This window comes from Petromyzon marinus, chromosome 60, assembly GCF_048934315.1.
Source record: "Petromyzon marinus isolate PM22_M1 ecotype Great Lakes invasive population chromosome 60, UKy_Petmar_22M1.pri1.0, whole genome shotgun sequence".
Lineage (NCBI taxonomy): Eukaryota > Metazoa > Chordata > Hyperoartia > Petromyzontiformes > Petromyzontidae > Petromyzon > Petromyzon marinus.
The window spans coordinates 8,738,455-8,752,300 of NC_133726.1; the positions used below are offsets into that span (position 1 = coordinate 8,738,455).

At 52.7% G+C, this 13,846-nt stretch overlaps 1 protein-coding gene across 1 annotated transcript in view; it reads left to right on the forward strand.

Annotated features, from left to right (window-relative positions):
- The window catches only part of LOC116955634 (very long chain fatty acid elongase 4-like), a 32,807-nt gene extending 19,323 nt beyond the window's left edge, over positions 1-13,484 (forward strand). Inside the window, exons 3-7 of the mRNA XM_032976821.2 lie at positions 1,306-1,493; positions 2,165-2,245; positions 3,185-3,356; positions 3,759-3,886; positions 5,145-13,484. Of these exons, the coding sequence (XP_032832712.1) occupies positions 1,306-1,493; positions 2,165-2,245; positions 3,185-3,356; positions 3,759-3,886; positions 5,145-5,582 (1,007 nt within the window). The 3' untranslated portion in view covers positions 5,583-13,484. The remainder of the gene's footprint in view (positions 1-1,305; positions 1,494-2,164; positions 2,246-3,184; positions 3,357-3,758; positions 3,887-5,144) is intronic.
- The last annotated feature ends 362 nt before the right edge of the window (positions 13,485-13,846 follow it).

Here is a 13,846-nt window from a genome sequence, read left to right on the forward strand (position 1 = left end):
GAGCGGTAGGCGCCCACCCACCTTCCCCCCCCCCCCCCGCGCCTCCGATTAGCACGGTTGGCGACGTACGGTGCGATTTTAGAAGTTCTCCGTACGTGCAGACAACACCCGTGCCATTGAGGAGTGCGAAGGCGGAGAGAATGCGTCGACCCTTTAGAACCTTGCTTGAAAATAATTGAAATGTGGGTTGGTGCTTTTCATTCAAGGGATATGTGCAGTGGACTGAATTCCTGTTGCATAAACTTGCCCCTTTTTAAAGGGGCAAGTTTATGCAGAGTTGACGATTTAACATCTGCTTTGCCGTCCTTGATATCATCGTGAGCCATGATGAATCGACTGCTGGATGAATGCCTCTCCAAGCCTTGCCCATCTCTCACGGTCCCGAAATTCAACAACTTCTCGAGCAGCTGCACACGCGCTAGTTTAATCGCTCCATCTCCTCGTCGCTAGTTATGACGATCCGTGCAATTCTCTCATTCTGTATTCCTGGATTGCGAGGGATTGAGACTGGGGAGGCCTTTTTGCAACGTTGCCTAGACTGAGTTGCGTCTCGCCAACTCAATCTCGCTGAGCTGCGCAAGGCCGAGTTGCTCGCAAACAGAATAGAGGTAAAGGTGCAGCCCTGTAATTACTGCACTGCACAAGACACGCGAGACACTCGGCGTGGCAATAACTTGTTCGGTCGTTTCTCAATCCGCTTGTCCTGGTGAGGGTTGCGGTGGGAACATGTTGAGTAGGGCGGTCCAGACCTCCCTTTCCCTGGCTACAGACTGCAGCACTAATACACTACTATACACTACACTAGTATACACTACACTGCTATACACAGACTCTAGCTCTTCCTGGGGAACTCCCAGGCGTTCCCAGGCCAGCTGAGCGAGATAGTCCCGCCAGCGTGTCCTGGGCCGGCCCCGGGGGTTTTCGTGAGAAAGAAAAAAAACTGAGAAACGGCAAAACATTAACTTAAATGCTAAAAGCCATTGGCTGAATTAACAAAAATTTTAACAAGCAGAAGTGTGTAGATACCTTTTCGAGTCGAGTTTTGAAAGCTTCCACTGACTCCGGGATCCTGATCTCGTGGAAGAGGGTTCCAGAGTCTGGGAGCCGCTTCGTGGGGAAACGGCTCGGTCGCCCGTAGGCCCAAAGCCTCTACGACCTGGGAACCGGGAGAAGATCTGCATAACCAGATCAACGAGGCCTTGAGGGGGGACCTATGGGGGCAACACTGCCTCTGACGTAGGCTGGGGCAAGGTAATGTACGTGATGGTGGGGGCACGTGCGTGCATCCTGTTGCTTCCTGTGCAGACAAGCGTGTAGCAGACTGGCCGCTCATGCAATCGCCGCTGCCCACGCTGGCCATCTCGTCGCTCTACCTGCTCTTCGTGTGGCTCGGCCCCAAGTGGATGCAGAACCGCGAAGCGTACCAGCTCCGTGTGCCACTCATCATCTACAACTTCGCCATGGTCCTCCTCAACCTCTACATCTTCCTCGAGGTGGGACGCCGCACGCCCCCCGGTTACCCGTGCGGAGGGTCGCTCCTCCTCTTCCGCCCCCCCCACCACCCACTGCTTGCCGCTCGCATCCCCCACCTCTGTCGAGCGATGGTTCCGCAGCCTGGGTTAAAACGCAGGCCTTGGATAATAATCGGCGGTGAGCGGTGTCTGAACCGATCCTCGGCCTCCCCTCGGCTGACTAAACCTTAGAACCTTACCTGGTGCGGTGCGTGAACATATCAGCACGAGCGAGACAAAGGTGTCTGGCCGTGTTACTGTCCACACTACCCCGTCATGCTGTCCTGCATGGGGTTTCCTATGTGTGCTTTGGCTGAGTCGCATAGCTACAAAACGCACACACAATGGAAGTGGCCAAAACATCCCAATGATTAATTACCGTCAAATAACTCAAATTGGGGTCACACACAGCGACAGCATCGCCTCCTACTGCAAAAAAAACTTGGCAAAACCCTCCTGAACGCCTTGAATTCTAAGATATATATAGGTCATGAGCGCAAGGGAATAATGTATAAAATAAATGGCAGGCAATCGTGAGCAGCACTTGCGCCAATAGTTGATGCTAAGCCTATGTGGGGGATATCCGTCATACGTGTGCGCGTACTGTGCCGCCCATTTCCCTCCACCCCCTCCGTGTTCCGCGTTATCTTCAGCTCTTCCTGGGAGCGCGTGCTGCCGTGTACAGCTACATCTGCCAGCCCGTCAACTACACGGACGACGTTAACGAGATGAGGGTAAGCGTTTTAGCGCGCGCTCTCCACGCGGCGAAAATTGCCGCACCCGTACATTGCTCGCCATCTCGGGTTAAGGTGCCCAACTGAATTGTTGGACATTCTCACATCAGTGCTGTGCAGCAAACGCACAAGGGGGAGGAGGAGGGTCAAGCAATTCCCAGACTTTTGGCACTTCTCTCAGCCACTGCACTCTAAAAAATTGCAATAAACTGTTTTATTTTACCAGGTAAGGCTCACTGAGCTATATAGCTCTTATACCAAAGCAACCTGGCCGCAATTGTGATGGCTCGGTAAAGTGGCTTATCATGTGAACATTTACAGCAGCCAAATACTCTAAACGCGTGATGTTGATTTCTAAATGTGGAGGGGAAAAACCGGAGCGACCCGGAGAAAAATCCACATGACCACGGGGAGAGAAAACACGCCAACTCCCAATACACAGATGTCATGGTCATGATCGAACCCACAACCTCCTGCCTACCCGGCGAGGGAGATGACATCTCACCACCGCGGTACCTCCCTTGCAACCACAGCCACCACACTCACAACCACAGCCACCACACTCTCAACCACAGCCACCACACTCTCAATCACAGCCACTGTACTCTCAACCACAGCCACCACACTCACAACCACAGCCACGATGCCCACGGACACGACTACCGCGCCAACCAACACGGCCCTTCTCCCACTCGAGCTCGAGTCTTCGAACTCCCCAGTGCAGCACAGGCGGACGTGCGTCTCTCCTTGAACCATTTGTGGACGCGCGTCTTCACTTCGTCGTCGTCCGTTTTCAGAATCGTCGCCCACCCAAAGTGCCGCCGCTCCTCCGTGAGGAGGGCCGCCGCCAACGGATGGTCCGCTCGCGTCTCATGTCGCCCTCGCGTCTCATGTCGCCCTCTCGTCCGTCTCCCCCCCCCCACTCCCTCGCATCCGCAGATCGCGTCTGCCCTCTGGTGGTACTACGTGTCGAAGGGCATCGAGTACCTTGACACGGTCCTCTTCATTTTGCGTAAAAAGTTCAACCAGGTGACCTTCCTGCACGTGTACCACCACGCCACCATGTTCACCCTGTGGTGGATTGGCATCAAGTGGGTCGCCGGAGGCCAGTGTGAGTAGCTCCTCTTGACCTCTTTCGCCCCCCCCCCCCATCGTTCCCGTGCCGTCAATATTTTAGCACTCGTCGTTTTTTTACGTTCATCTTTCTCGTTGTCCCCTTTCACGCGCGAGTTTTGTGTGCGGCAAAAAGCCGGGGATGTTGATGGGCCGGAAGTGTTTTCCGGTTGTGGGGGAGAGCGGTGTACAGCCGCGGTGAGACATTTCGCCAGTCTTTGTCGGGTTCGGAGGGCACGCGCCAATCGCTGCGCTCACTCTTGAAGAGCGAGAACTCGGAGGTGCGAGGAACCATAGATAACTTGGATAACCACAGATAACAAGCCTACGTGTTGGACTAATTATAATTCCTAATTGTCATGATCTACTGTGCCCCCCTCTGCCCACCACTCCTCCGCAGCATTCTTCGGCGCACACATCAACTCCATGGTGCACGTGGTGATGTACACCTACTACGCCCTCTCCGCCTTCGGGCCAAAGATGCAGCCCTACCTGTGGTGGAAGCGCTACCTCACCATCATTCAAATGGTGAGCACCGCCCCTCCCACGCAGCTCCTCCGTGTTTTCCAGCCAGCCAACTCTGCCTCCCCCCCCCTCGCCTCTAAGGCAGGGGCGGGGGAGATTCAGGGCTGCCTGGTTGCAGTCGGCACCCTGCAACCAATATAAGCTCAACAAAGCGGCTAATCCTCCTACGGAAATATATAGCAGTAGCTAAAGACTCCGAACGCACGGTGATGTTGATTCTAAATGTGGAGGGAAAAACCGGATGTCCCAGAGAAGAATCCACGTGACCACGGGGAGAACGTGCAAACTCCCAACATGCAGGTGTCAGGGTAGGGATCAAGCCCACTACCCCCTGCTTACCAGGCGAGGGAGATGGCATCACGCCAACCACAGCCACCGCACTCGCCAACCACAGCCCACCGCACTCGCCAACCACAGCCCACCGCACTCGCCAACCACAGCCCACCGCACTCGCCAACCACAGCCACCGCACTCGCCAACCACAGCCACCGCACTCGCCAACCACAGCCACCGCACTCGCCAACCACAGCCACCGCACTCGCCAACCACAGCCACCGCACTCGCCAACCACAGCCACCGCACTCGCCAACCACAGCCACCGCACTCGCCAACCACAGCCACCGCACTCGCCAACCACAGCCACCGCACTCGCCAACCACAGCCACCGCACTCGCCAACCACAGCCACCGCACTCGCCAACCACAGCCACCGCACTCGCCAACCACAGCCACCGCACTCGCCAACCACAGCCACCGCACTCGCCAACCACAGCCACCGCACTCGCCAACCACAGCCACCGCACTCGCCAACCACAGCCACCGCACTCGCCAACCACAGCCACCGCACTCGCCAACCACAGCCACCGCACTCGCCAACCACAGCCACCGCACTCGCCAACCACAGCCACCGCACTCGCCAACCACAGCCACCGCACTCGCCAACCACAGCCACCGCACTCGCCAACCACAGCCACCGCACTCGCCAACCACAGCCACCGCACTCGCCAACCACAGCCACCGCACTCGCCAACCACAGCCACCGCACTCGCCAACCACAGCCACCGCACTCGCCAACCACAGCCACCGCACTCGCCAACCACAGCCACCGCACTCGCCAACCACAGCCACCGCACTCGCCAACCACAGCCACCGCACTCGCCAACCACAAGCAGGCGTCAGAGTCGGGTCCTGTGAAGTCGGCTCTCTGACCTGTGAGCCACCCAATCGCCAACCCACGTGTTCCCTCTTTCGTCGCCACGCAGGTGCAGTTCCACCTGTCGACCTTCCATACGGGCTACTCGCTCTACGTCGACTGCCCCTTCCCCAAGTGGATGCACTGGTCGCTCATCGCGTACTCCGTCTCCTTCATCCTGCTCTTCGCCGACTTCTACTACCGCACGTACATGAAGGCGCGCAGGGAGGCCGGCGCCATTGGGGCGGCGGGCAAGCGGTCCAGGGGCGACAGAACCTTGGCTCGCGACGCCGCCGCCGCCGCCGCCAAAAACGGCGCCCTCGCCGACGACCTCTCCTCTGGCGCCGACGGGCCCAGGCGGGGGGGCGTGAGGGCCAACGGCGGGCGCCCCGCCGCGCCCGACGGCAAGGCCCACGCAGACAGGGCCGCTGCGAACGGCCGGCCGTCGCAGCAGCCCTCGGCCTCGAGCGGTGGCAAGAAGCAGAAAGCCAAGGCCAAGAAGGAGTAGATTAAACCTCTTGTTTTTCCACTGTACAACCGAGCCGAGCCGGGGGCCGTGCCGAGCTTAGCCCCGTGCGCAGCTCGAGACGCACCACCAGATTTTTTCTTTTTTTTTTTTTACACTGCGGGAGTCGAGCCCGTGCCATGCCTCCGACGCCGCACATCGAACGAGTCCGAGACGTGCGTCGGTGACGCGGCGACGCAGAGTCCGAGTCGTCGACTGGCCGACTGTCGCGCGCAAAGAACCCGTCGTTAAGCCCCGTCCCTGGCCCTGCTTGGCCCCCGTCCCCCCCCCTTCCTCAAGTACCCCGCCGAGCCAGATTCGGACGTCCCTAGTTAGGCCGGCGTAGCACGGTTTGGTTCTGGCTCGGCACGGCAAATAGCCGGTGTAAAAAGAGGGCCTCGCACCGGCTTGGCTTTGGATGTGCCAGTGGAAAAAGGGGGGGGGGGGTTGCGGCGATGGTTAGGGATGGTTTGGTTTTCGTTTCGGCTGTGCAGGATTATCATTGAGTTGTCGTGGCTGCTTTAGTTACTGCGGTGGGGGGGACGGGGGGGGGGTCCCATTTGCGAGCCGCCGATCCAGGTTGCCACTCTGGTGGGTTTGTTGTGGCAGGCAGGGCTCGCTGGAGCGCGCACCGCATTCATTCCTTGACCAAATTCAAAAACCCGTCTGGAAGCCACCGCACTCATTGTGGGAGCGAGGGGACGGTCCTGGAGTCCTCGCAAGCGGAGAGAGGGCGGCTGCGGCAGCAGCACATCACAATCAGTTCACCGATTAGCGAATACATCATTGCCCAAGTTTAATTACATACACGCATTATTGCAGCGGGCAGCCATGCAGCTTAACAGATTTACGATCGCAGCCTTTAAAAATGTTATTACTTTTTTTTTAATATTTCGGCAGCTGTTCCGGTTTGCTTCGTTTTCCGGGGATTACCCCAAGGTATGGCTTCACGGGATTTATGTTTTGCTTGCATGCGATTGAATTGACATTTACAACGTGAATCGTGGGCAATCATCGTCACGTCGATTCGTCAGTTCTCGACGCTCGCAGTGCACGCAAGCATCGAGACGTGCGTTTTAAAAAAAAAACTGCTGCGGAATATGTTACACAATTTTACGTACAAATATTTCCCTTTTTTAGAATCGTGGTCCAAACGAAGCACCAACACTTGGTGAACAGTACAAATGAGATCGGTGGGGGGGGGGGGGGACATACATTATTGGATTGTAATCATGGCCTCTGATAGTGGTTACAGCTCCACGACAGACCAATGGGAGAGCTTTCGTGGTCGTTGTTCACTGCCGAGTTTTCCCATCGCCCATTCCATTCCGCTCGGTAGCGCATGTCCAGTCTGCTCTACGGTGGACGCACGCGCGCGAGATGCCGTCGCATCACGCGGGTTGACGAGGATTTGCGTGGATTTTCCGCTCGAGTGTCTGCGGCGGCGTTTCATTTCATTCGCAAGGGTTGGCCACTAGTGAAGCGACGTAAAAAAAAACACTAAACGGGGATTTAGAAAAAAAATATATATTATTATATACAACTGAACTTTGAAGCGAAATTTGGGAGCAAGTGTTTTTAACGCCCTCGCTGTAATTACACCGAGGTAGCGCTCTTTCACTCCCCCCTCCCCCCCGGTACGACAAACGGCGAGAGGTTTTAAAGTGGGGGCTGGCGAACGTCAAGCGCGTGACCGCTCGTCCACACGCACCCTGCTGTCGCTGTCGCGGGAGTGGCCGCGATCCAATTAGAAATGCGCTGCCGCATGCTGATGTGTCGGATGCGTTTCCCCTCGCTCTCGTAACCAACTCGTGCAGCTCGGATGCTTGCGGGCGACGGATGAACGTCGTCTTGCGGACATGTCGGCGTCTTGTGGCCCTGGGCCCTGGTCTGGTTTGGCCCCCATGGGCCGTGTCGGTTCCCCGCTCCATGATGTAAGCGTGACTTGTGATGGCCGTATGTACGCATGTTTGTTGAACGTCTTTCGCACGGTGCGTAACCAACCGTGCTAATCGGAGGTGCGGGGGAAGGACGACAAACTTAAACGCTTAAAGCAAGTTCTAAAGGAATGAGTTTTTGATTCGGAATCTAGATTGGAAACTCATTTTTTTTTTTACTTCTGGACTGATTTTAAAGGTGCATAGCTGCTCCAGTGGCTTCCTCGTGATGGGAGTGGCACGCGTGCGGCTGTAGTCCGGTGCTTCTCAACCTCCCTTCACCCCACGGCGCTCACTTCTGAGCTTCTTCGACCTTCACGGAACACCGAGCTCAACCCCCGTGCGTGCCCATGCGCGGCCCTCAATTCCCAGCGGGGATGGGGCCTGCGGTGGGGCCCGTCTGCCGTGACGCGCACCAGCAGAGGGGTGGTGGGTGGGTGCTGGTTTGGCCACTGGAGGACACTGAGAAGGAGGAGAGTTCGCCAGTCCTCGCCTGGAAGGGGGGTGAGGTTAATTCCTAGGATTCTGAAAATACCGTGGAGCGCCGATTTGCGAAGCGCTGCTGTAGTCTTAAGGTCCTCGGAGCAGATGTGCGTCCTGCGTGTGACGCTGGCGATGACGGCCTGTGGTGATGTTTTATGCTGGAGCACCAAGGGCTCTTGCTCGATGTTTGTGTCGTAGGATTTGTATTTTGTGATATCGGGTGCGAGTGTAAAAGTCACGCATGATGGGGGGGGGGGGAAAATAATTGTTTTATATTCTCAACTTTGAAGCGCACATGCTTACCAGATGTAGCTTTTTAACTGTTATTATGACTGGTTTTGTTTTCACATTGTTGTGTTCTATCTCCAAATTACAATATTCACATGTCTCTGAACGCAACCAGACCTGATAATAATAATAAAATCTGTGCTTTTTAACCGAAACTCGCGTGCACGCACGACAACTCAGTGGTGGTGACGACACTACGGCGCTTGCACCAGGCGAGGTGCACTTTGAGGCCACATCAAGTGTCAAAGGCTCGCTGAAAAGAGGTCACGGGACAGACCCAGGTGTTGTTATAGGTTGACGGACTGGGAAGACTTTAAGATGCATCACTTTTATTCCCCAGTGCCAACTTGCAGCGTTTTAGCCGCCCGGCACCCCGCTTATATTGGTTGTAGGGCGACTGTCTCGGTAGCGTCCTTTACGAGCCTCTTCCAGAGGCCGAGCTTGACACTGCTGGTACCAGTCAATCTGCAAGTCCAATCAACTCCATCTTTTCTGTACCGCATCAGCCCATCTCTTCTCCAGCCTATGCCGTGCCCATTTAGCGCCCTCTATCTGGCCAAACAGAAGCTGCCTGGGCATGTGATGGCTGGGAAAGTGGGCTTACATGACCCAACCAACACAGCCTCGCTAGCCAGAGGAGTTCACTGATGGGACTGTGTCCAGGTCTTGCATGGATCTGTGAACTCGTCACAATCCAGTCGGCTAAACACACATGCGCGCCACATTTCTTGATATTTGTAGAGATTCCTATCTTAGGCAGTGACACAAGTAGGTTGCTAAGTTGTATATTTAGAGCTTGAGAGTAGAGCAAGGCTGATTGAGTCGCTTAATTGACTAAATTATAATTGATTTTCTGTTGTCAGTTTGGTTACTCAGACCTTAAAAATGTCGGCCACCCAAACATCCTGCTTTCTGAAGGCATGAAACCCCCCCCCAGGAGCTGTTGTCTGCGCAAGCCGGTTGATGATTACCAAATTCCACCCATCACCTCCCATCCAGAGACACACGTGGGAACGGATGTGACGTTTTTTTCAAGCGATTTTCGTGTCCATAGGAGTTTTTTTGGGTTAGATTGCATAAATCTAAATGTGTCCGTTAAACCCACCACCACCCGGCACAGCCAATTAGTGAAGTTGGTCACGTGAATAAAGCGTGCCAATTCTGTCGGAGAGGAAACGCACATTTACAATTCGACTACCGTAACATTTCGCCAGTAATTACAACCAGCATCATCAGGCGACAGCCAGAGTTGGGGAGGATTCCTCCTGTTTCAGTATTAAATAGTGTTTTAAATGTGTCGTCACTGACGCGATCTCACCCAAAAAAAACCTCGATGATATTGGTCGCGAAAGCATACGTATTTTCGTGTCCGATTTAGTTTTAGTCGTGTAACTGAAACGAATACTCTCTAAGAGATTCCTGAAATAATCAGATAGCCCAGCCCTGCCTTGAGTTCTCCCCCGAGTATGCATCGGGTTTTTTTCCCCCCCAGGCACTGCCGTATCTTCCATCCCAAGCGAAATCAGGAATGCGAAATGAGTCCCAAAGCAGGACTCCCTTGATTAAAAAAAAGAGTTGAGATTCGGTGAAGCTTCAGAGGGCAGCGTTCCCCCCTCCCTCCCCCCATCGTTGGTGCCCTCCACCACAGTTCCACCAAACGCCCACTTGAGGTGCCAGGCCCGTTGCGCACCCCACATGCCGGATGATTAGCATAGTGAGCATTGCGAAGGCGTGGGTTGTGGTCGAGTTGGAACGTTTCGCTCGAAGCTCGCAGCAGCCAGCTTTTGTCCCATGAATACAAAGTGCGTCTGGTTGTAAGCCGCTGTAAATATTAAGCCCTTGTAGAGTCCAAGCATATATACTGTGACTGCTTTAAATTACCGTGATTAAACTATATTAATGTTTTTATTGAACGTTAATTTATGAAGTTGTGGTTGTAGTACAGTGCTTGATAAATGCAATGGCTTTCCTGTGTCGGTGCATACATCAGTTAAGTTTTTCTTTATTTGAAGTTTTTTTTGTAAGTTAACTTTTTTCTTTTAATCATACCCCCCCCCCCATGAGCAATTGTGGGATGAATGAATTGGAACCGGGAGGCGGAGCCGTCCTTAGGCCACAGCACAGCAGCCGCCCGCTCTGCCACTGGGAGTATATTGTTCTTTACGTGATGGTCAAAGCCGATTATATTGAGATGCAAGAAAAAACTGAATTTAATTTTCGGTGATTATTAATTGGTTTATTTTGGCGGTTATATCGTAGTGTAGGAATAATGTAAAAAATAAACAATCAACCACTCGATTAGAGCCAATAAAACCACTTTGCCACATGGGCAAATGTGTGCCTGTTGATTTGGTTTTTCACCAAACCGGCTACGTTAAAGCAATCAAGATTCCTTGTTAACTTTATACCTACGCGATTTGTCCCAAAATAAACCAATTATGAAACATAGTATAGGTCGTGAGAGCCTCCGTGTAAAACTTTATTTGCAATGTTTAAATGGTTTCTTTAAGGTCGAGCCCTCTGTGAATCGGTACCTATCCTCCGTCCGCGAGCCTCCTTACGAATTGTTTGCAATTATAATCGAACCGTGACCTGGGGTTGTGGAACGCACGTCACGGGTTTTGTTGTTTTCCGAAATGGATTGCTACGATTATGACTGCGCACCATTATTCTTTGCGTTAACTTTGCATCAGTTTGTTACTGCTTTATAATACAATTTGGGAACAACATCCTACAAGGGGGGGGGGGGGGGGGCAAAGAGATGCAGGTTATTTTAACGGACGATGTACAGAGGCTTGTTTGGCGAATGAATCCACTGCTGGATGAAGTTCCTCTTTCCTCTCACCGTGCATGGCCTGGACAGAAATGGCCGTGTGGCTCTGGTGTGTGTGCGCGTTCATGTTTGAACTTATTTTGCACCGTACGTGGCCATCCGTGCTGATCAGTTTCTAATTCGCAGTGCTCATCGGTGAGCCACAGACAAAATCGGCAACGCCACATTTTAAATGCCTTGGGTTTCCCTTATAACACAGTAAATTAACATTACAGGGACGCTTCTACTTAGGCACATTTGACGTACGAACTTTCAGAGATACGAACAAACCTGTCCGTATGTCCAGTTGCCGTTTCGGACCGAGACACAAGTTCAACTGCCGCGCAATAAACGGTGGGGGTGGCATCTACAGCTACAGAGCGTGAAGAACCAGTGGCATTCTCCATCTACAGGAGATTATACAACTTTTAAAGCCATTCTCCGTGTTTAGTGTGCATGCCGTACAACATGTTTGGAGTTTACAGAAGTCAAGTTGGACTTACGAACAAATCGACTTGCGAACAGACCTCTGGAACCTAACTCGTTAGTAAATAGAGGAGTCCTTGGAGTACAAACTGATGTACCAATCCATTCGGGTGCAAAGCATAAACACCGTGACCCATTGTTATTTCCTTAGCAATCGTTCAACCGCTGCATTGTACAGATTCGATTTTTTTTTCAATCAACAAATCTGCAAATGTGGCGGACCACAATTCGGAGGAGTTTAATGTTGATTAGTAACTCTCCCAACTCCTTCCGAGTCGGGGGTTGAGCGCCAAGGCGGCGTGGGTGATACGGCGTGGTTACTGTCCGGTGACACGCAAGGCATCGGCGGGACGATCGATCGAACCGGTGACCATCGGTTCGCACCGTCCGCCGCCCAGGAAACCCACCCGGCGCGTCACTACCACCAGGGCACTCTTTTCTGGCTCTCCCTGCAGCCCCTCCGCTCACTTCTGTTCGAGTCCCCCCCCCCCACCACCATTTAAAAAGGAAGGGTGGTTTAATTAAACTGTGCCGTGTACATATATACTTAACATCGCCGCCGTGGTTTGGCTATAACGAGTTGCGCGTGGGATTGCACAAACTCGAAATGTCGGGTTGGTCGCCGAAATGCGCGCTTAAAAGAACAATCGTGGACGTGGCTGACGGGTTCTCGTCGTCTTCGTCGTGTTACGTCGGGATCGGTGGCAAGGAGTCGCCTGTAGCTCGTCTCAACTGTTGACGATTCAATATCAATATAAACATCAAAGGGGACACCCCTACATTATTCATAATCAACCTACGTGGACCCCCCCCAATGATCCCACCATACATTAACCATGCTCTGTGACCGAGGCATTGAGACTGTGAAAGAGGGGGATGGTGTGGTATGACCATCAGAGTAAACCACTGTCATCTGCGCTCCATCAATGGAGAAGCAGAAACCCCGAAAATGACTCTCAGCCGAATGTCCTCCACCTGGCTGGCGGACCTCGACTTTGTGCATTTGGCTTCCTGAATACAGGCAAGGGGGCCCGAGTCGGGGCACGGGGCTATTTTATTTATTTTTAACACTGGCATTGAAGCATTTTCGTTGTTTCTTCTGTAAATTAATATTCTATCTCTTATTATTTATCATTGATCTCTTATTTGTCGTCTTCCTGTGAGGTCACATCAAATCCGTCCCTTTGCCAAGCTCGACCAAGGAAGCCCGAATGAATTTGAGACGAACAAACTAAATTGATGTAATGTTCAAAGATCTGTGGTCTTTAAGTAAATAAAGAAAGTTCTCAATCCGTTTCGAAAGATAACATATGCGTGCATTAATATGAATGGAAGTCAGTTTGAACAAATGTTACATTAAATTAAATAACCCTACGTGATTTTGTTAAAATAACCACGTGTGCTGTGACTTTTGGGCCACCCTGTCTGTATAATGCACAAGAATAGACGTGGGGGAGATCCAGACTCGGAATGTGATGTGTGTGTGTACGCTTAACTTCTTACGCACCGTACGTAGCCATCCGTGCCAGTTGTTAGGTGACTGGAAGCCACTCTAGGCTCGTTTTGCGGTTGTGCTGGAGAGCTCTCCCATGCGTTTCCGTTTGTGATCGTACCGGCAAATTCGGGACCTAAAGAAGCTCCCGGCACCTGCGGCAAAACGTCGGAACATCGCCTCGGGTCCTGCGCACGGCACAAGCCTGAAAGCACCTCGGGGGGACTTGAAGTCTTTTTAGAGTATTGCTGAATGCACACGCGTCATTTTACTCGTGGCAATGTCTGGGGAAATAAAACTTGTGGTGTGGTTTTTAATGTGTGTGTGTAATGCTGTTGCTGCGACATGCATTATTCCTGACGCTTAGCAGTGTATCGCGATGCTTATTAAAGCAGACTGCCCATTGAGTCGGGAGTTTTTCGAAATTTTCCGTGTGCCCACCCTGACCCACAGGGACGCCAGTCCTTGCCGCGAAACTTAATGTTTGTATCGGCGTCATTATTAAGTCGGTACAGGGCGATCGATTTTCCATACATTTGCATAAGAATCAAATGTATTTATGCTGGAGGAATCCAATGAGGTGTAAAGCTCTTTGTTCACAGATGTCCAGTTGGGGCACAGGGTAAGAACGTTACAACAACAAATTACAAACACACGATAGTCGTGCAAAGTACGAGAAAGGTTCACAAATCTCCCAACACACAAACACAATACAACACTAAAACATCCCCATCCTACCAAGTAAAGCCCACCGAGGTATTAACTTTAT